Consider the following 27,055-nt stretch of genomic DNA (forward strand, 5'->3'; position numbering starts at 1 on the left):
TCTCATGAGATCGCGTTAGATCTCGCAAGGCATTGTGAGCCGGGTAGATCCCAGGAACGGGGTCTCCCGGCTCTTATCGGCCACGCTGTGCCGCGGCGAGCTGCTTTTCAGCCATACCGTGGCAATTGGATCACACCCATAGGGTTCGAGGATCCACCAATGGTGAATCAATTGAAAGTGGGATGGGGCAGGATGCCAGAATTGGGGGAGTGCAGAGATCTCACACTGGGTCTGAAGGAGGTTACAGAGCTAGAAATTGACAAGATGACTTACAAACATGTGCAGTCAGCAATGACGGGTGATCTTAATTATGATTCAAATTCAATTTGCAGGGCCCATTAAAATACACGACTCATAATTTGTTTAACTGATGTGGTAGGTCAGTTTGCATATATGCTTGAAAGGCTGAGACAGGGTAGATGGAATGGGAGCAGACTCATGTGGAGTATAGACACCAGAACAGACCAGTGGGACCAAATGGTTTTTTCTGTGCTGCCTTTTCTCTGTAACTATATCCTATCAAATTTATGTGTTCCAATTGCTGAAGGGAATGCTGTGACACTGGAGGTCCAATTTCTGGAATCATCTTTCTGATCCTACTGGGCTCATTTCCTCAAACTTGGCAGACTTGACTGTTCTGTAATGATGTTTTACAGATTGCCACGTTCCCCTGCAGAGAGAGAGAGAAAGAATCACCAGAGCCTAGCTGACTTCTTTTTAACTCATTCTCAGGCTCCGGGCATCCCTACCAATTTATTGTCTGTCCCTGAGATGGTGCTGCTGTGCCTTTTTCTTGAACTGCTGCAGTTGTAATGGTTTGATCCAACGGAGAGGCTTGCTAGTCCATTGAGAGCTGTCACTGGACTGGAGTAACACAAAGGCCAGACCAGGTAGGAATGGCATGTTTTCCTCACTAATAGAAACAGGTCTTATCGGCAATCTGACAGCTTTATTGTCAATTATGACCCCAGGCTTTTGAAAAATAATAATAAATTTGGATTCATGAACTGCCATGATGCAATTTTTACTCACATTTTCTGGATTGACCTGACCACTAAAGCTACCATAGCTGACATGAGCTTATGGCTTTGACACCTAAGTTTAGTACGGCCTATTGAGGGCTGGCTGTACAGTCAATCTACCAAATTTATGGCATCTTTTACATTGAGCTGAAAGGGCAGGCAGGACCTCAGTGTAATATCTCATCTGAAAGATGGCACTTCTGACATTACAGCATTCCCTCAGTGTTCTGTGTTCTTCTCAATTCTTATGGCACGGCGGCACAGTGCTTAGCACTGCTGCCTCACAGCTCCAGGGATCGGGGTTCAGTTCCAGCCATGGGTGACTGCCTGTGTGGAGTTTGTATGTTCTCCCCTTGTCTGTGTGGGTTTACTCCGGGTGCTCCGGTTTCCGTCCAAAGATGTGCAGGTTAGGTGGATTGACCATGCTAAATTGCCCCTTGGTGTCCAAAAGGGTTAAGAAGGGTTACTGGGTCACGGGGGTAGGGTGGAGGCTTGGGCTTAAGTAAGTTGCTCTTTCAAGGGCCGGTGTAGACACGATGGGCCAAATGGCCTCCTTCTGTACTGTAAGTTCTATGATTCTAGCTGAAGATGAGGGAGCTACCCACTGAGTTGCCAATTGTTCTAAAAGTGGTCACCTGGATGAGGCAGCAAAACATCCTGCAGCTTCATGGGATGGTGAGTGGGTGGGGGCTATAATCGCTGTGTCCCTCCACCCACCCCACACTCTGGCTAAATGTCAGGGAGTAGGGTGGATCCCATCCATGATCCTGACAACTGTCCTGCAGCCTTTTGATGCTGGTAACTGGGTTAAGGAGTTGGAGGCAATATTTGTACCCCTCTCTCTCTCTCTTGAAACGCATGCCTTAGAGAAATGCTGTCCAATTGATTGGTCAGAACTGTGTAGGCCCTACAGCTCCACTGGGAGCAGTGGCCACTGCTGGGACTACAGGCAGGCCCAATGAAGAGGAGACCAAGTAAGTCTGGGTTCTGGGATCTCACCAGGGAGAGGTTATCAGGCTCACTGAGGGGTGAATTAACAGATTGAGGGGACCGGATTCGAGAAGCCAGGGAGGAGGGTTTGGGGGTGTGACAATTTGATAAGCCCAGAGAAAGCACAAAGGCGATCTCCCTTTGCCCAACACCAGCCAGCACAGCCAAAGCCAGAGATTTAATGAATAGTGAGGGCCATCCATGGTGGCAGGGGGAGACACTTAATTGGCCATTAATTAGCCAGTGAAGGCCTTAATTGGCCCAGTGGCAGACAAGCCACACAATGGCTCCCCTGCATAACTATAGCAGTGTTAAGGGCATGGGCTATTAGATGTTACATTCCCACAGCACCTTTAAGCCGGTGGAGGAGTGAATAATCCATGGAGTAAAGTTTGAGGTCGCAACCTTCTGACTCAATGACTTGCATTTTACTGGCCCCTGGGAGTAGAGGCGGGTGATGTCACAATAGCGGGTACCTTCACCAAGTTGGCTACTCATTGTTGCCCCACTGCTGGAGAGATTTCCCGAAGGGAGGGGCAGGAGTGGAAGGAGGCGGGATGTGAGGCAGATCGGCCACCCGCACTGTGGAGACAAACAGACAATGTTACTAATTAAGAGTTCAACTACAGGCCATTTTGACAAGTTGAATAATTAAAGGCCTACTTACAGGCCATTTTGCAAACCACATTTTGCCACTGGTGCAGTGGTTTGGCCAGCGACCTAAAATTGGCGTCTCAAGTGGGCCTTCACGAGCTAAGAAGGGGAAAAAAATCAGCCCCCATGGCCTCACTAATAGCCAGTTACCCCTCCGTCTCATAAGCCCCATCTGCCTCCGCCATCAGACACTGAACAAACCAGGATTCCTTTGCTTCTGAGGATTCTCCCCTACCCGGCAGGGCGGGGGGTCCCGGCGTAGCGGAGTGGCACCAACCACTCTGGCGTCGGGCATCCCCAAAGGTGTGAAATTCTCCGCACCTTTGGGGGCTAGGCCAGCGCCGGAGTGGTTGGCGCCACGCCGACTGGCGGCAAAACCGGCGGCAACGGCCTTTGACGTCCGCCCGCCGGCTTCGGGGCTGGTCGAAAGGCCTTCGCCGGTTCGCGCATGCGCCGGTGCGTCAGCTGCCGCTGACGTCACCACCGGCGCATGCGCGGTAGGGGGGTTCTCTTCCGCCTCCGCCATGGTGGAGGCCGTGGCGGCAGCAGAAGAAAAAGAATGCCCCCACGGCACTGGCCCGCCCGCCGATCGGTAGGCCCCGATCGCGGGCCTGGCCACCGTGGGGTCACCCCCGGATTCCGATCGCCCCGCGCCCCCCTAGGACCCCGGGGGCCCGCTCGCGCCGCCAATCCCGCCACCACCAGAGGTGGTTGAAACCACGGAGGTGGGAGAGGCCTCTCAGCGGCGGGACTTTGGCCTATTGCGGGCCGGAGAATCGGCGCAGGGGCCTCGCCGATCGGCGCGGAGGGCACACCGATCAGCGCGGCGCGATTCCCGCACCCGCCAATTCCCGGGCGGCGGAGACTTCCGGCCACGGCGAGGGCGGGGGGTCGGAGAATTTTGCCCCAACTTTCACATCGAGCACACACCAACATCAGCACGCAGTCCCACAAGGAGCCAACGTTATGTCTCGGCTTAGTTTCTTAATTTAAAAAATTTGTTGAATGTCAATGGCATAGATGTGTTTGGTTGTGAGATATGAGAATTGTGGCTCCATACGTAATAACCCCCATTGGTACATACTCCTGTTAATCCGCTCTGCTTCTACACACTGCTGTTTGGATATCCGTAAAAGCCTTTGGGAGAAAGTAAGTACAGGATGGCTGAGTTCTTGCCCTCAAGTTCCTAAATGTTCGGAATAATTGTAGACCGTGAGCACAGACAGATTCAGAATGTGATGGCTCATTAGCTTGTTTCAAACTCTTACACAATTCAAATTGAACAACATTGGCTTCTGTTTCACATTATCACCGCTTGGAATTTTTAAGGTATGGTGAAATAAAAGCGCACATGTTGTTAATTGAGAGTGTTTACCCTAATTAACATTTTGGGATCTAATCGAAAAGGCAGCAGCAGCAGACAGGGCACAATTCAGCAGGGTGGGGTGTTAGCACATGACGGCACAGAGAGAGTGCACACAATGTACACTTACTGTCTGAGGCAAATGCCACGGGCAGCATGGTAGCACAGTGGTTAGCACAGTTGCTTCACAGCTCCTGGGTTCCAGCTTCGATTCCTGGCTTGGGTCACTGTCTGTGCGGAGTCTGCACGTTCTCCCTGTGTCTGCATGGGTTTCCTCTGGGTGCTCCGGATTCCTCCCACAGTCCAAAGATGTGCAGGTTAGGTGGATTGGCCATGCTAAATTGCCCTTTGTGTTCGAAAAAGATTAAGTGGGGTTACTGGGTTATGGGGAAAGGGTGGAGGCGTGGGCTTAATTAGGGTGCTCTTTCCAAGGCCCAGTGCAGACTTGATGGGCCGAATGGCCTCCTTCTGCACTGTAGATTCTATGATTCTAAACAGCCGCATCCAATAACCTGAGGATTTGCATTTTCATAAGGAACAATTCTTTAATCGTATTTGAAAGTGGAGCTCGCTGCCACAAGGAGTGGTTGTGGTAAACAGTATGCATGCATTTAAGGCGAAGCTTGATAAATGCATGAGGGAGAAGGGAATAGTGGAGTATGTTGATAGAATTAGATCAGATAGAAGGTGTGGAGGCTCAAGGGGAGCAAAGCACCAGCACAGACCATTTGGGCCAAATGGCCTATTCTGTGCTATAGATCGGCCTAATGATCTGATATACCGAGCAAATATTTAATTTTATTCACAGTCCATCGGGAGAAAACCGAGGCCAGGATTTTCCAACCCCGTCACATACCCACTGCGGGGGATTTGGCCATTGACAGTCGATGGGACAGGATGATCCCAACTGCAGGCGGGGCAGGAAAATATCCCCCTAAATCTCTACATTTAGGAGCGGATTTTATGGAGCCCTAAGTGCAGGAGACATGTCAATTTCCCAGCATCGGGTGAATATGAAGAGATAAAGTCAGCGGACTGTTTTTAGCGTGTTGAGTCTTACGCCAGCCTGTGGCGAGTTTATTGTGTGCAATGAATGCTCATTAACATGAATGGAATGGGTGGGTGGTCTTATGAGGCAACTTGGACAGGCTAGGCTTGTATCACTGGAGTTTAAATAGCTGATTAAAACATATATGATCCTGAGAGGTTTTTACAGAATCAATGTGGAAAGGACGATTCCTCTTGTGGGAGAATCTAGAACTAGGGATCACAATTTTGAAATAAGGAGCCAGCCATTTAGGTCACTGATGGATGAGTTGAATTTTTTTTCTCTCTCAGTGTCATAAGTCTCTTCCTCTCTTCCTCAAAGAGCAATGGGAACAGAGTTCTTGAATATTTTTAAGGCAGAGCTACCTAGGGAGCAATTCTCAGGCTGTATTGCGCTCAAGGGAGAGCACATCGTGGCCGCAGAATGCCAGGAGAGGCTTCCAGCGAGCCCCCTGACAGGCTCTGTGCCTTGCGAGATTTTACGGAGTCCAGCGAGACGTCACAGTCAGATCCTGCCCCAAATGGGCAGGACCAAACGATGCTCATAGAAGTAAGTCGTAAACCTACTTATGACCTACTCATGCGGGATCCACCGGCCTCACTCAATTCTCCAGCCTTCCCAGGAAGACTTCAGCTGGGTGCTGGTCCACACAAACGTGGGCCAGCCATAAAGGCACCCAGAGGGCCTCCCAGGCTATCGGAGACCCCTGGACGGAGAGGGTAGGTGCAGGGTGGCCCCCTGGACCTCAAGTGGAACACGGACACCTTGGCACTGCCACCCTGGCACTTCCAAGGTGCCTAGGCGGCATTGCCAAGCCAGCAGGAGCACTGCCTGGGCGACAGGTTGCCAGTGCAAGGGTGCCCAAGTGCCAGGGTGGCACTGCCAAGGGTCAGGGGACAAGGCAGCAATGCCCATGAAATGAGGGTGGAGCAGGGCGTTGAAGGGTGGAGAATGCAGAGCAGGTAAGTAGGGGCCTCCGGGAGGTGGGGAGGGGGTGATGGGTGTGGGTCCTAGAAGGGATGGGAGTGCTGTAAGGGGGCGTGGTGGGGCCTAAAGAGGAGGGAATGCCAGGGAACCCACAGCATGCCCACAAAAGTGACTAAGTATCATTGAAAATCGGTGGGGAATTCGCCAGCACAGCCAGCGAGAAACTCCCTGAAAAACTCGCCACAAATTAACTGATAAATTCTTTTGGAGAATTGCGCCCTTAGGTTCTTGATAAGCAAGGGGAGTGAAAGGTTATCGGAGGGAGGTGGGAATGTAGGTTTGAGGTTCAAATCAGATCAGCCATGATCTTATTGAATGGCACAGCAGGCTCGAAGGACCAAATGGTCCACTCTTGCTCCTAATTTGTATGTTTGTACGTAAACAGTTTTCATATAGCCTTTAGCCATGCACGAGGATCTCTGTCTTTTAAAGGTGTCATACAGCAGGCAGCTTTATGGAGCTGTGTGAAAGCTCATCGGTCAGTAGTTCTCCTTTCTTAACTCTATTGCAGAAGGGATGGGAGCAGGAGAATGGCAGCTTGCATGGAGACTTGGGGTCAGCAAGAATGAGACAGTGGTGAGGCGTGGAGTGAGTTGGGGTCATGGCAGAGCGGAAGCGGAATTCAGGTGAGGACAGAGGTGGGACGGGGATGAGCAGGAGTGAAGTTGAGGGGCTGAGTGTCATGGGGATGGTGGTGGGAACAGTTAATTAGGGTAAGAAAATGAGTGGCCTTAAAGGCGCTATCAGTACTGTCCAAAGATCTGTCCATCTCCAGGTGTTGGCTGGCAGAGTTCTCACAGGGCTTTCAGTTCACTTACATTTTAATTATGCCCACGAAGAGTGATCTCAGACCAGCCCCCTTACAATGCATAGAAGGAAAGAGCCAGCTGAGCCTTAAAGTTCAGCCATGTCCCACAGAATGGCGAGTACAACACCATTGAATAAAGAGAGCACAAACAAAAACACATTCAGAAAACTGCACGTGTCTGATAATTCCCAATTCTACCTGGCGTTTAAGTCCGGCTTCTACATTTTTGTGCAAGGGCCCAGTCTCACTCTGAAACACTTTGGTGTTGAGTCTGGGTTGACATAAATCTTGACCTTTGCTCCCTTTATTCTGCCCAACTCGTCCTGGAACACATCATTGTATTTGCATAACATGTTGTGAAAGACACTTTGCGGGATTCTCCGTGAGCGGGATCCTCTGCTTTACCAGCAGCACCCCCATACCCGCAGGTTTCCCAGCGGCATGGGGAAATGCCATTGGCCGGCTGCCGGAACAGAGGATGCCACTGATGCCAGAAAACAGGGCTGGCGGGTCGGAAAATCCTGTCCACTGTCCGAGATTTTGAAAATTTCTAACCAATTCAACTTGATTGGGTGAAACCAATCCAGCTCCATAAGACTTGGATAAGGCTTCGCGACAATGATCATAGGTAACTGGGTATATTGTTGCTGATCTGTCACTGGAGGCAAGGTTCTTCCCAAAGTTTTTAATGTCTCCCCCGTACAAGTCGCCAACTTGCCTATTGTGTCACTCAAGTTCAAAGACTGAACACCTCCTCAAAGATAGTTGAATGTTTGTTCTCACATAACTGGGGCCGATGCCCCTCTGTCGACTTCCATCTTTAGTTGGCTTCCATTTACTGTGAGGACTACCTCAATTGGACCTGTTTTTCTCACTCTCACCGTGTTTAACCTGTATGTTTCTGGTTCTTCGTTTGAATTACTCTCCGCTTTGTTCACTGGAGCTATGGTTTGCTGCTTTTTTGTTTGAATTGACGCATTCTGGTGGCATATGACCCTTCCTATTGCGCCGAAAACAAATAACAAAGGTAAGTTACAAACAGGCACAGGGTCTGTATACAGGTCTTCACACTCTGACTCCCGGGTTCACTTCGACCAGAAGCCCACTCCCCGGGCCCTGCACTTTTTCCCCATTTCTCTTGGGAGCAAAAGAGGTTGAAGGGAAATTTGTTAGAGATGCAGATATATTTTGAAACAAGGGTTCCACAGTTCTATACCACAATTCTACATAAACTGTGTGTTTAGTAACTCATATACTTAATTGGCTTAGCTTATTATAGTCCTGTCCATGTGTGCTTGCCTTTTCTTTCATTCAAGAAATAATTGTCACACGATGACTGGGTCATTTATTCTTATTAGGGATTTACTTGATTCCTCACACCACTCCAAAAACAAAACTCTGCATTCTACAAACCGGTGTTCCAAGGTGGGATACCATCGCAGATAACATCAGCATGTTTGTGACACCAAAGATTGACAGAGGGCAATGTGCATTGAGACCTGCGTGTCCTTGTATACCAGTCACTGAAAATAAGAATGCAGGTGCAGAAGGCAGTAAAGAAGGCAAATGATACATTAGAGAGAGGATTTGAGTACAGGAGCAGGGGTGTCTTGCTGCAATTATACTGGGCCTTGATGAAACCACACCTGGAATATTGTGTGCAGTTTTGGTCTCCTTTCCTGAGGAATGATTCTCTTGCTGTAGAGCAGGGGTGGGCAAACTTTTCCGTGCAAGGGCCACATTCAGAAATTCACAATTTTTAAGGGTCGCATAGTATATTAAGTAAAATAATTACTTCACCCGGTTATGATTCTGGGCACCTCATATAGAACATAGAACAGTACAGCACAGAACAGGCCCTTCGGCCCTCGACGTTGTGCCAAGCAATGATCACCCTACTCAAGTCAACGTATCCACCCTATACCAGTAAGTAACCCAACAGCCCCCCCCCCCATTAACCTTAAAAAAAAGAATTTAAAAATTAAAAAAGAAAAATTAAAAAAATTTTTTTTTTTTTTTAATGACTTGGTGGGCCGCATAAAGACCTTTGGCGGGCTGCATGCGGCCCACGGGCCGTAGTTTGCCCACCCCTGCTGTAGAGGGAGGGCAACAAAGGTTTACTGATTCCTGAGATGGGGGGACTGACGTATGAGGAGCAATTGAGTTGGTTTGGATTATATTCGCTGGAGCTCAGAATAATGAGTACTCAAAAATTCTAACAGGACTAGACAGGGTAAATGCGCGAAGAATGTTCCGATGGCAGAGGGAGTCCAGAACCAGGCGGTCACAGTCTAAGGGTATGGGGTAAATCATTTAGGACTGAGATGAGGAGTAATTTCTTCACCCAGAGAGTGGTGAGCCTGTGGAATTCTCTACCTCAGAAAACAGTTGAAGCCAAACATTTTGGGCCAGATTCAGTGTTGACTCCAGGGCAGGTTTAGTGGACTTCTACAATGGCAAAATTGGCATCGCAACTGGACCAATTCACCAACCAGTAGGGGGATAGCACTGGCGCCCCATGGAACACGATCAATTTCAAGGAGCAATGGTGCGGGATTCGCCGGATTTGGGATTGACACTCAGGAAGCTGACAAGCTGCAGCTGCATATATACACTACTCCCCACACACACTCATCCCAGCCAACAAGATGGCAGCAAGAAGAGCACCCCGTTTCATGAATGCCGTACACGGAACCCTGCTGGACGTCATGGAGGAGAGATGGGTGACCCTGTAGCCTGGGGTGGGAAGGAGGTTGCCAGCCACCACCGATCGACGTTTCTGGATGCAGGTGGCAGAGGTCATGAGTGCCGATGGCAACATCGCGAGGAACAACCTAAACTGCACTACTTCCTCAGGGTGGCCAGGGTGAGTCAGCAGCATTCTGCCCATAGTACCAACCCCCATCCCACACACCCATAACCTTACCCCACCCCTACCCAGAGGATGACTGAACCCCACCCTGCACTACATGCCAGCATCCATACTGAGATGCACAGCAAGATGGCTGCCTTGCTGGCTATGGAAATGGCGGTCCATGACTTGATACCCTGGTCCAGTGGGGGGTCGTCCCGGCCCCACGGTCCATCCCCTGGTCACCTCCCCTCCCCCCGCCCAGACAGCCTGGCCAGTGTCAGGACCTGCGGCCCACGGTCGCGCTTCTGCGAGTCCTACCCTCTCTGTCTCCCTCAGCAGCCACAACGCCTGGTTCCTGATTTTTAAAAGTACAAGTGATCCTAGCTGTCGGCAGTTTCCCCCAGTGGAGGCGGAGATTTGCGGAGGCCCGAGAGAATACCGGCTGAGGCCCGCTAATTATATGCCAACTGCATTTACTGTACGTGCGGAGTAACAAAGAGTAGAACACATTGACGCTGCTGTCGAGGCATGGGAAAATTGCGATTTTGCGTGAACCCGGCACCCGCCACGATTTCAGTGTCAAGATTGATGCTCCGCCCAATCGCCTTTCCCGATTTCAGAGATGGCCGATGGAGAATCCCAGCCTGTACGTTTTTAAGAAGAAGTTAGATATATCTCTTGGGGCTAAAGGGATCAAAGAATATGAGGGAAAACGGGGATAAGTTACTGAGCTGGATGACCAGCCATGATCATAATGAATGGCGAAGCAGGTCCGAAGGGCCGACCGGCCTACTCCTGCTCCTATTTTACGTGCATGCCTTCCAGGAGAGGATGAACAGGTTGGGCCTATTATGTCTCAAAAACAGAAACCCGAGAGGTGAACTAATAGAGGTTTTTTAAATTCATAAAAGATTTGATAGAGTGGCTGTAAGAGAGAATTATTTTTGTTTTTGTTGGAAGGTGGGAAGCTCAGCCTTTGGTATAAGATAGTTACCAAGAAGTGCAATTGGGAATTTAGAAGAAACATCTTTTTTAAAATATTTTTGTTCAAATACAACATACAAACAATCAATCAATTACCAAATAACAAAATACAATTCTCCTAATTTGAGGCTTTTTCCTTTTATTTCCAGTAAACCTTTCTCAGTTTTCCTCTCCACCTAATCCCATCTTCCCTACCTCATTCCCTTTACCCGCTGGCAACAAACAGATCTGTAAATAGTCCTATACAGTTGTCTAGGACTTTGGTTAGGCCACATTTGGAATACTGCGTGCAGTTCTGGTCACCACATTACCAGAAGGATGTGGATGCTTTAGGGAGGGTGCAGAGGAGGTTCACCAGGACGTTGCCTGGTATGGAGGTTGCTAGCTATGAAGAAAGGTTGAGTAGATTAGGATTGTTTTCGTTGGAAAGACGGAGGTTGAGGGGGGATCTGATTGAGGTCTACAAAATTATGAGAGGTATGGACAGGGTGGATAGCAACAAGCTTTTTCCAAGAGTGGGGGTGTCAATTACAAGGGGTCACGATTTCAAGGTGAGAGGGGGAAAGTTTAAGGGAGGTGTGCATGGGAAGTTTTTATTCAGAGGGTGGTGGGTGCCTGGAACGCTTTGCCAGCGGAGGTGGTGGAGGCGGGCACGATAGAATCATTTAAGATGCATCTAGACAGATATATGAACGGGCGGGGAACAGAGGGAAGTAGATCCTTGGAAAATAGGCGACAGGTTTAGATGAAGGATCGGGATTGACGCAGGCTGGGAGGGCCAAAGGGCCTGTTCCTGTGCTGTAATTGTCTTTGTTCTTTGTTCTTTTGTTCTAAATAGGGATGAATAGCTTCCATCACGTCCAGAATTCCCCATCTGAGCACAAAGGGCAGACTTGATTTGCTCAAGTTTAAAGAATTCCGCAAGATCCCCCAACAATGTCAATATTTGTGGTGGATCTTCTGACTTCCATTCGACTAAAATTCACCTCCAGGCGATCAGTGTGGCAAAGTCCACCACATCGGCCCCTTTCCTTCCATTAGTTCTGGTACTTCACTCCAAAAATTGTCCCAGGAGGTCTCGGTAATATTTCCACCTTCACAGTTTTTGATCATTTTTTAAATACTGAGATCCATAACCCCACTAATTGTGGATGTGACCAGAACATGTGGACGTGGTTAGCTGGTCCTCTTTTACACCTCTCACATTTAGCTTCTGCCTCTGTGAAGAATCTGCTCATTCTTTCCTGTGTCATATGGGCCCTATGTACTATCTTGAATTGTTTTAACCTCATTCTAGCATATGAATATGTAGTATTGATCCTGTGTGTAATTTCACTGCACAGTACCCATTCCAATTCCATACATAACTCTTCCTCCCACTTTTGCTTTATTTCTTCAATCAGTGTTTTCTTTGTGTCCATCAGCCATCCATGAATCTTAGTAATTTTCCCATCTCCTAACACATCTAGCAATTTATTGAGGATGTTATTATCTGGTAATCGAGGGAAAGAGGTCAACTCTCTCACCAAATTTTGTAATTGAAGATATTTAAACTTCTCCTTCTGCATTTTGTTTTCCCTCCCTCAATTCTTCGAAGTTCGCAACCCTACCTTCTAAGCATTAGCAATAGAACCTCTGGCTATTGTTCTCCGAGCTTCTCAGGAATGGTCAGGTATTGTTGGAGGGAATAAAGAACATAAAATTTTGGAATATTCGAATGATTTGTTATTTTATATCTAATCTATTGAAATGTATGGAGAAGATGATGAATATATTGAAAAAATTTGGAAACTTCTCGGGCTACAAATTTAATGTAACAGAAAGTGAAATATTTCCAATAAATATCCTGGGGATATTCCCTTCCATTCAAAAGAACCACAAAATACATTTAGGCACTAAGGTATTTATGTGGCTCATGCCTGGGCCACAATATATAAATGAAATCTGACAGGCCTGGTGTAGGGGGTAAAAGAAGTTTTAAAAAGGTGGAATACCATTCCACTTTCATGAGCTGGGCATGTGCAAACAATCAAAATGAACATCTTACCAACATTTTTATTCATGTTTCCATCCCTCCTGATAATTCTACCGAAGACAATTTTCTATAAAGTGGATGTTAATAATTTCAGATTTTATATAAGCTAATAAATTTGTTTTTTATTTTTATAGAAACAATTGGGGCACGGTGGCACAGTGGTTAGCACTGCTGCCTCACAGCTTCAGTGACATGGGTTCAATTCCGGCTTCGGGTGACTGTCTGTGTGGAGTTTGTCTGGTCTCCCCATGTCTGTGTGAGTTTCTTCCAGCTGCTCCGGTTTCTTTCCGCAGTCCAAAGATGTGCAGGTTAGGTGGATTGGCCATGCTAAATTGTTCTTAATGTCCATAAGGTTAGGTGGGGTTACTGGGTTATGGGGATATGGTGGAAGCGTGGGATTAAGTAGTGTAATCGTTCCAAGGGCCGGTGCAGACTCAATGGGCCGAAGGGCCTCCTTTTGCACCTTAGATTCTACGATTCTATGAAAATTCCACGAAGATTGTTTTTACAAAGGAATCAATGGATGGGAAGATTGGCACTGCCCAATCTTTTGTATTACTATTGTCATAATATACACCAGTATATCATGGTGCAGATACACACTGATCGACACACACAGGGACCAATCAACATGTACAAACACCGCAGCCAATCACCAGTTAGAATACACACACTATAAAGGCAGATGGCACCACGGTTCCCGTTCATTCTGGGTGCTGCCTCTGAGTGTAACAAGAACTCATCCAGCCCAGCACAGACTCACACCACGTGCTGAGAGAATCAACTGGTTCGGACAAGGCTTAGGTCTCTAGTTTAAGTTAGCATCATTTAGACCCACAGTCATTGTGTGTTAGTTAGTTAGAAGTTAGTTAATAAAATTGAGTTGAACCCTCATCAGTGTCGGAAGTGTCTGTTCATCTCTCAAGTCCACACTAGCCAACACTTCAACTATTGGGCGACTAATATAGAGAAAATTCAGCAATGATGGAACGAGGAAGAAGTGGAATGGTTACAGGTGGAGGATGCACTGTGTGAAGGAGCCAGCTTGAAGTTTTTAACTGCTGCCCCACTCCCATTTACCCTCGAGAAAATTTCAGAAAGTCCCTTGGTGGCATTGTCCTTAAAAATCTGGAGCCGACTTCCTGTGGCGACCATGGAGTGACTGGTTACACACAGGGCAGCTCTGGCTCGAAGGTGTTGGTTTGGGCCCGTTATACCCATTAATGGGGCAGCTCCACCAGGAAAGTGGTGCAGAAGGTGTAGAGGGAGAGGTTCTCCCCAGGATTGGCATGTCTACTGGCTACCAGACCCAGCAAAAAACAGTCCAACGATCTATCTAAGGAATTTGAGGGGACCTGTGTTGTGGTGCAGTAACAATTGTGAAAATGGCGGAGGGGGAAGGGTTGAGGCCAGTGGAAAAGGCCCAGGTGGAACAGTTGGTGGCCTTCATCAAAGATGAATTTCGACAACAAAGGAAGATCATGGGTACTGGTCGAAGGCCATTGAGGGAGAGGAATCACCTGTGCAAGGGTCTATGGACCAAGTAGAGTCACAAGGGGTGAAGATACGAGAAGTGGCCGACCAGAGCGACCGGATGAGCAGTTAGGATCATTTAAATATGCCTGGCCAGATTCTCTCAAAGGCTGGGATCGAACGCCGGTGCATGGGAGACATCGCATGGCGCCGTGTCCTTGGAGGCGAAGATGGGGGTCCTGGACGGACTTATGCAAGTCGCTGAGGGTGAAGATGGAGGAGAAAGAAAACAGATCCAGGTGGCAGAACCTAGAATTCAGAGGGCATTTAAGAGTCGACCACATTACTGGAGTCACAATGTACATCAGACCAGGTCAGGATGGGAGATTTCCTTCCCGAAAAGGATAGAAGTGAACCGGGTGGGTTTTTACGATAATTGATGCTGGTTCATAACCAAAATAAACTTTATATTCCTGATTTGTTTGAATTTAAATTCCACCAACTGCTGCAGTGGATGCAGTGGAGCTTTGGATTAGTGGTCAAAGTTCCAAAGAAGAGTCATCTTGGACTCAAAACATTGGGCCCGATTGAATGGCTTCGTCGCACTTGACTCGGGACACGGTGAAGCTGTTAAATCTTGCGATAGGCCTCTCGTGAGATTTGCAACACTTGACATCCCGAGCGTCACTAATCTAATGGGATCTGGTGAGATGTTGTGATCTGGATCACATCTTCACTGGGCGGGAGCCAGATTTGCATATATAAATGAGCAGTTCGGATCACTTAAATATGTCTGGCCGAATATCGAACGCCCGTGCATGGGAGACGTCGCCATGGCGCCGTTTAGCATTGGTCTGCACAAACGTGGACCTGACGTCCCGGCACCTGCGTCCCAGGCCCCCAGGTGGTCGGGCTCTGGGCAGGGAGGTACCCTGACACTCCTGCTGGCACCTTGGCACTGCCAGGCTGGCAAGGCCCTGCCAAGGATTGGGCTGGGAGTACCCTGCCCTTACCAGGTTGGGTGAGTGGGCTCGAGCTCCTCCTTGCAGGTAAGTCGGGCGGTCCAAAGGTTGCAGTGTCATCTTGTCCGGAGATCAGTGCGGCATTTAAAACTGAGGGTAAGTGCAGCCTCAGCGAGAAGTTCCTCACCGAGGCCAAAAAAATAAAGTCCCGTTTGATAACGGGATCAGTTTCGGCGCTGCAAGCGCTGGAAAAAACCCCGCTAAACATGCCCATTAACTCTGTTTTTCTTTCATCACAGATGCTGAAAGTTCTGCTGAGCATTTTCAGCATCTTGCTTTCATTTCAGATTTCAAACATCTGCAGCATTTTGTTTTTAGTTGTCCCCAGTGTCCCGGCCAATATTTATCCCTCAATCAACATCAAAAAATGGATGATCTGGTCATGATCACATTGCTGTTTATGAGCCGTGAGATAAGTTCATATTGGCTGCTGCATTTCCCACATTGTAACGGTGTCTGGACTTCACAAAGTACTTCATGGGGTGGAAAACGCTTTGGCCAGGATTTATCGGCTGTTCACGCACCCTGTATGCCAGAATCACAGAAAATACAGCGCAGAAGAGGCCCGTGGCCCATTGAGTCTGCACTGACACATGAAAAACACCTGACCTACCTACCTCATCCTCTATGCCCGCACTTAGTCCATAGTCTTGACGCCTGGTGGTCGTCTATTTTTGTCTCAGACAATAGGCTTTGGAATTAGGTAGCCCAAGGAATAGTTGAGGTGAATAGTTTAGTTGTATTTATTCAGAAGCTTGATAAATACATGAGGGAGAAGGGAATTGAATAATAATAATCTTTATTTGTGTCACAAATAGGCTTACATTAACACTGCAATGAATTTACTGTGCAAATCCCCTAGTCGCCACACTCCGGCGCCTGTTCGAGTACACTGAGGGAGACTTCATAATGTTCAATTCAACTAACTTTCGGGACTTGTGGGAGGAAACCTCAGCACCGTTGCTTCACAGCTCCAGGGTCCCGGGTTCAATTCCCGGCTTGGGTCAGTCTCTGTGGAGTCTGAACTTTCTCCCCGTGTCGGCATGGATTTTTTCCAGGTGCTCCGGTTTCCTCCCATAGTCCAAAGATGAGCAGTTTAGGTGGAATGGCCATGTTAAATTACCTTTAATGTCCAAAAAGGTGGGGTGGGGTTACTAGGTTATGGGGATAGGGTGGAGGTGTGGGCTTGTGTAGGGTGCTCTTTCCAAGGGCTGGTGCAGACTTGATGGGCCAAATGGCCTCCTTTGGCACTGTAAATTCTATGATTCTGTGATTCAACTGGAGGAAATCCACGCAGACACAGGGAGAAGGTGCAGACTCCACACTGACAGCGACCCAAGCCAGGAATCAAACCTGATTCCCTTGTGTTGTGAAGAAACAGTGCTAACCATTGTGCTACCATGCTGCCCATAAATGTTATGCTGATAAAATTAGATAAGGAAAGACAGGAGGAGGTTTGAGTGGTTCATAAATACCAGCATGGACTGGTTGGACCGAATGGGTCTGATTCTGTGCTGCATACCCTATGTATCCTAGGGAGCATTCTGTAAATAGAAGCTTATTCTTGCATAAGCAGCCAGCTCGCCAACATTGCACGCAGTTCATTTGTCCACCCTTCCTTTCCCAGGGCATCCAGGAACACCGGTAGGTAAACACCAAGAGAAATAACAGAAAACAAAATCCCTGCAGCATAAGGTAAAGAATTGAGACGTCACGGTATATTCAGAGAGGCTCTTGGGCTGGAACCTTACTCATTGGGAACTGAGGAGTCGCAGGTGGGCCTCCTGACGCTACACCACTGATAGGAACAGAAGAGGCCACTCGGTCCCTCAAGCCTGTCCTGCCATTCATTGAAATCTTAACTCCATTTACAGCTATGCTTCTGTAACCATGAACAGCCTTGCCGAACAAAAATCCATCACAGTCAGTTATTATTTTTTTAATATTTTGAGGGGAAAATGTTCTAGATTTCCACCACCATTTGTGCAAAGAAATCCTTCATCACACTGAAGAGCACATATCTAATTTTAACCTTACACCTCCTGGATCTGGACTCTCCCAGCAGAGGAAATAGGTTTTCTCTATTTACCCTTTCAAATCCTTCAATTAGATTACCTCTTAATCTTTGACACTCAAGGGTATACAAGAATTAAAAACAGCGCATTGTTCAATATACCCTATTTTGCCATCCCAGAAAATGTGATAACAGACATCAGATTAGATTTTCAAAGCAATTACCTGATGTTGATCGCTTACTATATTCTGAGACTTAATTTGTCCCATGCTTAATTATTTTGCTCCAGGTTGCCTCGATGTAAGCATCGTGTAGGATCGGTAGTGTAATTAAAATAGCTTTTATTTCTTTTCATTGCCTTTTACTGTTTTATTTGGCTGGTTCTGAGTCTGCATGAGTCATTCTAAAGCACATGGAAACAATTAGGATCTGGGGAAAAAAACTCCTGACTCCACACACAAATGCACCCTTCAGACACAGCCGGAGACTTCTGTCTGTTTGAGCTATCAAGTGCTGACCTACCAGTTCTTGGCACGAGCGTTTTAAATGCATTTGTATTCTTAACTTCTCCATCGAAATTTCAAACGGTTGTACGTTGTTACCTTTTTTCAGGACAAGCGAGACTGAAGATTCGAACATAAAAAAGACAGTAGATCTTGGTGTTTAACTCCGTCCCACTGAATCGCTGGGATAAGAATCCCAATCATGGTAGGTTGGGTCCTGTTACCAAGGCTGTTGGTGTTTCTACTTTTAACCAAAACCTTTGGACAAGCCCAGCGGATGACTCAAGATGCTTTACTCATGCAATACATTGAGAGACGCATCATGCTACTCGAGGTAAGAGATACAGTTAGCCTCATGTACCTTTGAACGTAGACAGAAAAAAAACCTATCCAGTTGCTAATATCAATGACTTGCATCAATATTGCACTGTTAATTTGTGCCCAGGCATTCCTTAATCGGTTATTTAATTGTGATAGTCAATGCCGATAAAATACTTCAGCAATGGTGTTTATTAAATCTAGCAAGCAGAAAACTAGCCATTTTTAAAATTGTAAGTGGATTTGATGGAACAAATATGGGGAAATAGTTTCCACTGGTCAGAGAGTCAGCAACCAGAGGACACTTATTGGAAAAAGAAGCAGAAGTAAGATAAAAAGACGCAATTTCCTCTGTGAGTTTTATATTCTAAATTTCTAAAAGTGTGGTGGAAGCCGATGGCATAGTAATTTTCAAAGCAATTCAAATGAACACTTAAAAAAATTACAGGACTATAAGTAAAGAGCAAGTGGGAAAGAGCTTGCACAAGCATAATGGGTCAAATGGCTTCCTGCTGTGGCAATGCACTCCAACTTCCCTCTGTTCCTTTACATTTCTCAGTATTCTCCCATTTATTTTCGATTCCCTTGCTTTAATTGTTTGCTCTCCCCAAACGCATACCCCACACCTCTCCGGATTCAACTCCATTTGCCACCTTCCTGCCCACATGACTAGTCAACGATATCTTCCTCCAGCCTGCAGCTTTCTTACTCACTATCAACCACATGGCCAATTTTTATATCATCTGCACACTTCTTCATCATGCCCCCTACAATTAAGTTTTCATTCCATTCAAATCATTGATGTATACCATGAAAAGCCAGGGACCCAATGCTGAGCCCTGCAGAACCTCACTGGAAACAGCCTACCAGTCGCACAAACACCCGTTGACTATTACCCTTTGCTTTCTGTCACAGCTGGGAATAATACAAATTGCAACAGTTAGAAGCATATGAAGATTTACAGCACAGAGGAGGCCAACCGACCCATCATGTCATGCAGGCCAATAGAGTTATCCAACCTAAACCCACTTTCCAGGTCCTGGTTCATAGCCCTGTGGGTTATGGCACTGCAAGTGTATATCCAAGTACTACTTTTTTTCATGTGAAGATGGTATCCTTTCAGGTAGTGAGTTCCAGACCACTACCACCCTCTGAGTGAAGAAAAAATGTTCAAGGAAGACAGCTCACCACCTCCTCCTCAGGGCATCAAGCGATTAACAATACATGATGCATTCATAGAATCATTACGGTGCGGAAGGAGGTCATTGGGCCCATCGGGTCTGCACCCACCTTCCGAAATAGCACTCCACCTAGGCCACTCCCCTGCCCTTTCCCTGTAACCCCGCTCATTGACCATGACCATCCACCTAACTTGCACATCTTTGGACTGTGGGGGGGAAAGGGAGCACCAGGAGGGAACTTATGTTGACAGGAGGAGAATGTGCAAACTTCAAGCAGATAGTCACCTAAAGCCAGAATCAAACCCCCGTCCGTGGCGCTGTGAGGCAGCAATGCGAACCATTCTGCCACCATGCTGCCCTTAGAACGACTAATGATTGCGGGAAAACTTTCCTCAATTTAGAGAAGATTGAATCTGTGGCACTGAGTACTAAGTATTTACAGCATAGAACAGACCATTTGGCAATAGATCCTTGCTGGAGTTTCTGCTCCATATGAGCCACCATGCCCCTTGAACAATAGATGGAAGGAACTACATGTACATTGCAGCCTCACACAAGCATATTAGGGCAGCATGGTAGCACAGTGGTTAGCATAGTTGCTTCACAGCACCAGGGTCTCAGGTTCGATTCTCGCTTAGGCCACTGTCTGTGCGGAGTCTGCACGTTCTTCCGTGTCTGCGTGGGTTTCCTCTGGATGCTCCGGTTTTCTCTCAGTCCAAAGATGTGCAGGTTAGGTGGATTGGCCTTGATAAATTGTCCTTAATGTCCAAAAAAAAAAAAAGTTTAGGTGGGGTTACTGGGTTATGGGGATAGGGTGGAGGTGTGGACTTAAGTGGGGTGCTCGTTCCAAGGGCCGGTGCAGACTCGATGGGCCAAATGGCCTCCTTCTGCACTGTAATGTCTGTGATTCTATGATATAGGACATGAGTGTGGGGCCCTAGACGCTAGCCTATACAAAGGTGACATTGCTTCTTTGTGGACAGAGTTTCTGGCCAGAGCCTTTGCTCATTTCACCTCCTGTAAGCAACATTTGGCTGGACGGGTGTTGGAAAAATAATGTCCAACTTTATGGTTACAGACAAACAGCAAACAACAGCCTGACCATTTCCATCCTACAAAATAGTCTGCAAATCCCGTCTCCATCTGTAAATCCAGGTCTACCATCCATGACGGTCGTGAATACGTCCACACTGAAAAACTTTCAACCATAACTAAAGAAGTGAGCCAAAACTGTGGGGAAGCCATTAACAAATGGTCACAATGGTTATGAAGTTTGTAATCCTATACGAATGCTACAAGAAGCGAAACGCCTCCTGTTATTTATTCAAGTAATATTGAAGCACCAGAATGCTCTCACCAGAGGGCTGTGTTTTTATTAACTTTTTTATTATGATGTCAAGTTCGGAGCAGCAGAACACTTATAAAATAATGAACCAAACTATTTGTTGGAGCAGTGTTTTGAAGCTGGGTCTCAGCAACATTGCTCACTGATTTACTTCTTAATTTCTTGCTGAGAAAGGGTTAAATTGCAAGGACAGGTTGCACAGACTGGGCCTTCGTTCCCTTGTGTATAAAGATTCAGGAGTGATATAATAATGATTAAAGGATTTGATAGGGAATAGAGCAACTATTTCCTCCGGTGGGTTCGTCCAGAACAAAGGGACAAAGGGGAAATATTAGAGCCAGGCTCTCCAGGGGCGATATCAGGAAGCATTTGTTTGTACACAGGATCGTGGAACTCAGGAACTCACTTCGCCCCCGCCCACAAACAGCTGTTGAGGCTGTGGGGGGAAGGGCAGGTCCATTTAAAATTTCCAAACTGAGATCGATCATTTTTAGTTACGAAAGGTTCTTAAGGGTTACAGAACTAAGGTAGGTCGATGGAGTTAAGATACAGATCAGCCGTGGTCTAATTGAATGGTAGAACAGGCTCAAGGGGATGAATGACCTATTCCTCTTCCAATGTTCTTATGAAAGTTCCAGATGTGGAAACATCTGCTAAAAAGAGGCCGTATGGAATGCAAATAACAAATGTCAATGCATGAGTTATATAACTCACAGTATTATAATTGTAAGCACGTTATCAGAGCCTCTTCATAATACAGATAATTATAAAATCTTACAGCAGAAAAAGAGGCCATTCTGCCTTCATGTCTGTGCAAGCTCCTTCCCCATAGCCCTGTAATTTTTTCTCGTTAAGCAATTAGCTAACTACTTAAATGAGTTGCTTTGAAGTTGTTGTCAAATCAGCTTCCATCAAAGCTTTCAGTCAGTGTATTCGAAATCGCAACTCGCGGTGTAAAAAAATTCTCCTCATCTGGTTCTTTTGACCATTCTCTTAAATCTGCATCCTCTGGTTACTGACCCTCCATCCACTGGAATTGTCTTCAAATCATTCTTACTGCTTTTAGTTAGGGTAATGTGTAATTAGTGGCATGTTTCCGTGAATAACAATGCTTAATTCTTGCACAAAAATGTCACTTGTACATTTGCAACCTCATCCAATCCTTTTGATAAGAAGTCTGAAACACTTAACGCTGAGGTTCTCTCTTCACTAATTCACCTTAATAACAGGACCGACTGGAGAAATGTAACCAAGACATGAACAAGTATGTCAGGGAGTTTAGAGACTTCCGGAAAGAAATCACAGTCCGCTTGAGCGGGTTGAACATTTACAAAACTGAGTTCAAGAATGAGGTGGATGTTCTCGGATCCAGAATTGAGAGGATTGAAAAAGACATTGATTATCTGGAGGCACAGCAGCCAACTCAGACATGCGTGGAGGTCGATGACAAGTTGATTGAAGAACAGTTCCAGCAAGCAGAAGAGAGGAAAAAAGCCAAGCTCCGCATGGCTTCAGGTGAAAACACTTAATTTACTTCTTTCAAGGCAACAATTTTCCCCATTTTACCCGAAAGGAACAGCCCCTTTCCTTTCAACTGGCCAGGGTGTGGGTGATTCCAGCAAGTCCCAAGTATCGCCCATCCTTCCTTGTCTCAAAATGTACTGGTGGATCACGTTCATGCACCACTAGTCTTATTATTGTGCTTTGCAGTAAATTATTTTGTACAATGAAGTAAATATCCACTTCTGAGGGGTGTTCAGGATTATTCAAGACATTAGATGCTCAGAAGAGGTGAAGTACGAGGTTCACTTCCTTGAAGGGCACAGTTGAGTCTTGCAACTTTCCTGGTTGCTATTTTGTTCTCAGCCCTCGGGTTTATTAATCAAAGTTTCACAACTTGTCTTCGCAGCAGTTAGGTTTGTGATCATTGGGTTGCTAGTCTATTAATAGTGTCTCTCACACACTGCCATATCCAGGACTATATTATTGCTGGGTCGCGCTTCCAGGGTGTTGTCACCCTTCCAATATGGAATGAAATAAAGGCTTGCATTTATCCAATGCTTTTCACCACCTAAGGACATCCCAAAGTGTCTTTTTTATAGTCTGCACAAACGGCTGATGACATCATCAATACGGCATGTGATCGGACTCTTAAAATGACCTTGTTCCAACTAGAAACAAACATGAATACTTTCCTCCCACTGTACTTTCGAGATTCCTGCAATGAAACACAATATAAGATTAGCAATCAAATTTTACAATATGAACAATTAATGGGGTGGCACAGTGGTTAGCACTGCAGCCTCACAGCACCAGGGACCCAGGTTCAATTCCAACCTTGGGTGACTGTCTGTGTCGAGTTTGCATGTTCTCCCCGTGTATGCGTGGGTTTCCTCCCGGTGCTCTGGTTTCCTCCCACAGTCCAAAGGTGTGCAGATTAGGTGAATTGGACATGCTAAAATTGCCCCTCAATGTCCAAAAGGGTAGGTAGGGTTACTACGATAGGGTGGGAGTGTGGCCGAGGTAGGGTGCTCTTTCAGAAGGTCGGTGCAAGCTCAATGGGCTGAATGGCCTCCTTCTGCTTGTGGTGATTCTATGGTAACAAACACAACAGTCAATAAAGTATACATACGAAGGACATCAAATTCTTTGTGGTTGTTGAGGAACCTCAGGCATTTGATTTTTCATTCTGACTGCAGCCTCTGATGTTTTTAGTTTGGACGCCATCCGCAGTTCACTCAACCAGAATCGCCATAGTTTCGGAGGTTGGCACAGTGTCCTCAACTGGGGCACTGTCTGCCACAGTTCTTTCTGGTATTGTCAGGTTCTCAGTAATATTTAGGTCTTTGTTGACACAGTTTGAGCAGACTCTCGGTTGACTCTGCCTCCGGCAAACATGTTCTAGTTGCTAATACATCATCTACAATACATTCTCTACAATACATCATCCCGAGTTTGAACAGTGTGGGAGACCAGTCCTGTCTGTGCTAAGACAAAGGCAGGTATCCACTTCTCGCGAGTGGTATAGTTTCTTGCCAATACTTTACTGGCATTTCTGAGAAATTTGGCGTTTATCCCTGTTCTTATTTCGCAAAACCTGATTTTGCTGTTTCCCCTCAACAATTTCTCTTGTCTAAGAGACTTCAGCAAATCACTGAGTGCAACTGACGTTTTACCATGAGTAGTGCCAGAGAACTTTGGGTTGTCGAATGTATTGTATTCCTCTATGTCATCAGGAATTGGCTTTGTCAATTGTTATGTGTTACCTTTAATGAATCCTTCATTGTCTGAACAAACCTTTCAGCCGGCGCATTTGTGACAGGATGAAAAGGAGTGGATCGGATGTGTTAGATTCCGTTCTCCTTTAGATAATTTTAGAATTTTTGCGAAATGAACTGTGGCCAATTGTCACTAACAAGTTGTTCAGGATAACTGAATCGTGCAAAAATCTCACCCAATCTTTCTGTTGCTCTCTCCGAGGATGTAGCCTTCACAATGGCGGCTTCAGGCCATTTCAAATGTGTGTCTACCACAATGAAAAACATTCGTCCTTTAAATAGCCCAGCATAATCTATATGAACTCTTTGCCATGGCCCTTCTGGCCATTCTCATGGGTGGAAACGTGCTAGTGGCAGCAGGTTTCAAACATTTGCAAAAACCGAACACCATGCCCGCCTCCTCCACAACCGAGCCTTGGCCTCTAAAAATAGCTTCTGGTATCTCCTTCATCCCTACTATCCCAAAATGACCTTCATGAAGTTGGTTTAGGTCACATTTCCATAACAATGAAGGAATGATGACCCTCATTCCCCAGAGGAGATGACCAGTTGTACAGATTGCTCAGGTCTTCGGGTAACTTTTGGTTTGCTCCCACGGTCTTACCACAAAAATACAATGTCCATGACTTCTGACAGTAGTGGGTTATTTCTGGTCGCCTTCTTAACTTGTCCTGTGGTTACAGGAGTGCTATCGACTTTTTTGAAATAGAAAATATTATCACCCAAACCATTCGTTGAGTACTCATTAGGTAAATGTAATCTAGAGAATTCATCAGTGTTCCCATGGAGATTTGATTGACGCTATTTTATTGTGCATGTATCTGCTGACAACAGCAATGCCCAAATCTCCATCCAGCTCACTGATAGAGAAGGAATACCTAGGCAGCACTGTGGCGCAGTGGTTAGCATTGCTGCCTCACGGCGCTGTGGTCCCAGGTTCAATCCTGGCTCTGGGTCACTGTCCGTGTGGAGTTTGTACATCCTCCCTGTGTTTCCGTGGGTTTCTCCCCCCACAACCCAAAGATGTGCAAGGTAGATGGATTGGCCACGCTAAATTGCCCCTTAATTGGAGAAAATGGATTGGGAACTCTAAATTTATAAAAAATATTGGTGTGCTGCCCAAGTATTGTTATCAGTTGTCGATGATCCATTAGTAAAGTAGATTTCTTTCCAGATAAGTATTGGTAAAAACGTTTGATTCCGAAAATGATGCCTAGAGCTTCCTTCTCTATTTATGCATATTTTATTTCTGTTTTGCTCAAGGATCTTGATGCAAACTCTATTGGCAAACACTATTGGGCACCCAATAAAGGAGTGAGAAACAGTAACGGTTTGATGTGCCCACAATGGCCAGTAAGTTCAAAGATAGTTTATCATCTGACTGTGACTCTGGCCCTTTCCCCTTCCTTTCTCTATCACGTGGACACTTTTCCCTTTATTCGGTTTTCCATTTGATACACTTGATTCTTACTTTTTATAGTTCTTGCTTGAACTTGGTGTTTCTTTCCTCAACATGCATGTTCAATGTGCTCCTTTTTATCACATTTCCTGAATTTTACATCTTTGCACCGGCAGTCTGCTGCTGCCCAGTCTTTGCATGTCAGTGGCAATTTTGTGCCTGTGCCTGTTTTTGTCTCAGCCAACATTTTATGGATTCTTTTCCCTGAACTCAATTGCTGTGCTTCCTTAGATGCTAATTCCATCGAGATTGCAACTTCTAAAGTCTTCTTTAGGCTTAAGTTGCTTTCTGTTGACAGCCTTTTTTGTATAAATGTTCTTCTTAACCCATCAGTCTGCCTCTAATGGTGTCATTCAAGACATTTCCAAATTCACAGTATTCAGCTAATTTCTTCAAAGTGGCTACGAGCTGTGTGATTTATTCACCTTCTTGTTGGCTACGTTTATGGAAACTGAACCTCTTGCCGATGACCAACAGTTTAAGTGGGAAGTGGACCTGCAATATCTCCACAATCTCATCATAGGTTTTTGTTCCTGGTTTTTCTGGCTGCACCAGACTTTGCAGGAGGTTGAATGTTTTCTCCCCATTGTGCTCAGGAAAGTTGGGACTACAATATCTGCCACAATTTTGTTCGCTTGGACAAAATAATCAAATCTTTTAGTTATGAGTTCCACTGTTCCGTGTTCTCATCAAACCATCCCACAGCATCAAAACTTCCTGCCATGTTACTGTGAAAAAGACTTTCAAAAGCACGATATGTCGCAACATTTTTGGTACTAAACTTATTTTTTCAAACGAGGTACCCCTGTGCTCAGCCTGTTACCTCACGAATTTTAGAACACCTCCAACACTAAACTATTATTGCAAGGTACTTGCTACTTACAGTGCTCCTGGCATAGTTCCCGATCATTCTGGGCAGAGTACGTGGCAAGCTTCTTTTCAACTTTGTTTCTTCCAAAATCTATGTTTGAATTTTGGTTCCTTCGATGGCTGCTACCGATATTTGGCACTAGCTCCGGCGCCAGCTTTGGTGCAGCCAAGCTTCTCACTTCTTAATCCTTTTTCAGATATCTGCATACGGAACAATGATTTTTCTATATTTTTTTAACTTCTCCGGGAGTGTGCCAGCGTGGTTCCGACTTCCTCGTCGCTAGTTTTCTTTGTGGTATTATTAAACGATAGGATTGAAGGCCACAAAGGTGCAAATAAACAAGGGCTTAATTGGCAAGGTGCTTACACTATTGGCCTTTGGGATAGACTGCCCATTTGCCTGCACAGTCTTTGATATCTTCAATATGGCATTTAATCGCTCAGCCCCCACCCAACCCAAACCCCAACTCAGCTATAAGGAGGTCCTTGGGCCCCTCTGCACCCACCTCACACTTGCAGGGCACCCCTGGGCCCTATCCCCAGCACAGGAATTAAACCAGCCTGGCACCACCCTTGCCAGCACCACCTGGACAGCATGCCAGTGCCAGCATCCAGGTACACTGTCAGGTTTCAAGGTTGCCAGTGTCATGGTTCCCAGTTGGCACCAGCAGTGCCAGGGTGCCACCTTGCCCAGAAGACAACCTTAATCCACCTTGGGGCCTCCAATCCCCTGGATGACCCTCCCAAGTGCCATTTCTTCTGGTCCCCATTTGTAGGGACCAACACTGAACAGCACTCACCTGAGGTTTCCGAGATAAAGGGGTTGGATCTCAAGGCCTCAGTAGGG

General features: G+C 46.3%; 1 protein-coding gene across 1 annotated transcript in view; it reads left to right on the top strand.

Moving 5' to 3' along the window:
- The first annotated feature begins 738 nt into the window (after window positions 1-738).
- olfml1 (olfactomedin-like 1) overlaps window positions 739-27,055 on the top strand; it is a 56,703-nt gene continuing 30,386 nt past the window's right edge. Inside the window, exons 1-3 of the mRNA XM_038807900.1 lie at window positions 739-890; window positions 17,867-18,091; window positions 21,831-22,116. Of these exons, the coding sequence (XP_038663828.1) occupies window positions 17,960-18,091; window positions 21,831-22,116 (418 nt within the window). The 5' untranslated portion in view covers window positions 739-890; window positions 17,867-17,959. The remainder of the gene's footprint in view (window positions 891-17,866; window positions 18,092-21,830; window positions 22,117-27,055) is intronic.

This window comes from Scyliorhinus canicula, chromosome 9 (genome assembly GCF_902713615.1).
Source record: "Scyliorhinus canicula chromosome 9, sScyCan1.1, whole genome shotgun sequence".
NCBI lineage: Eukaryota > Metazoa > Chordata > Chondrichthyes > Carcharhiniformes > Scyliorhinidae > Scyliorhinus > Scyliorhinus canicula.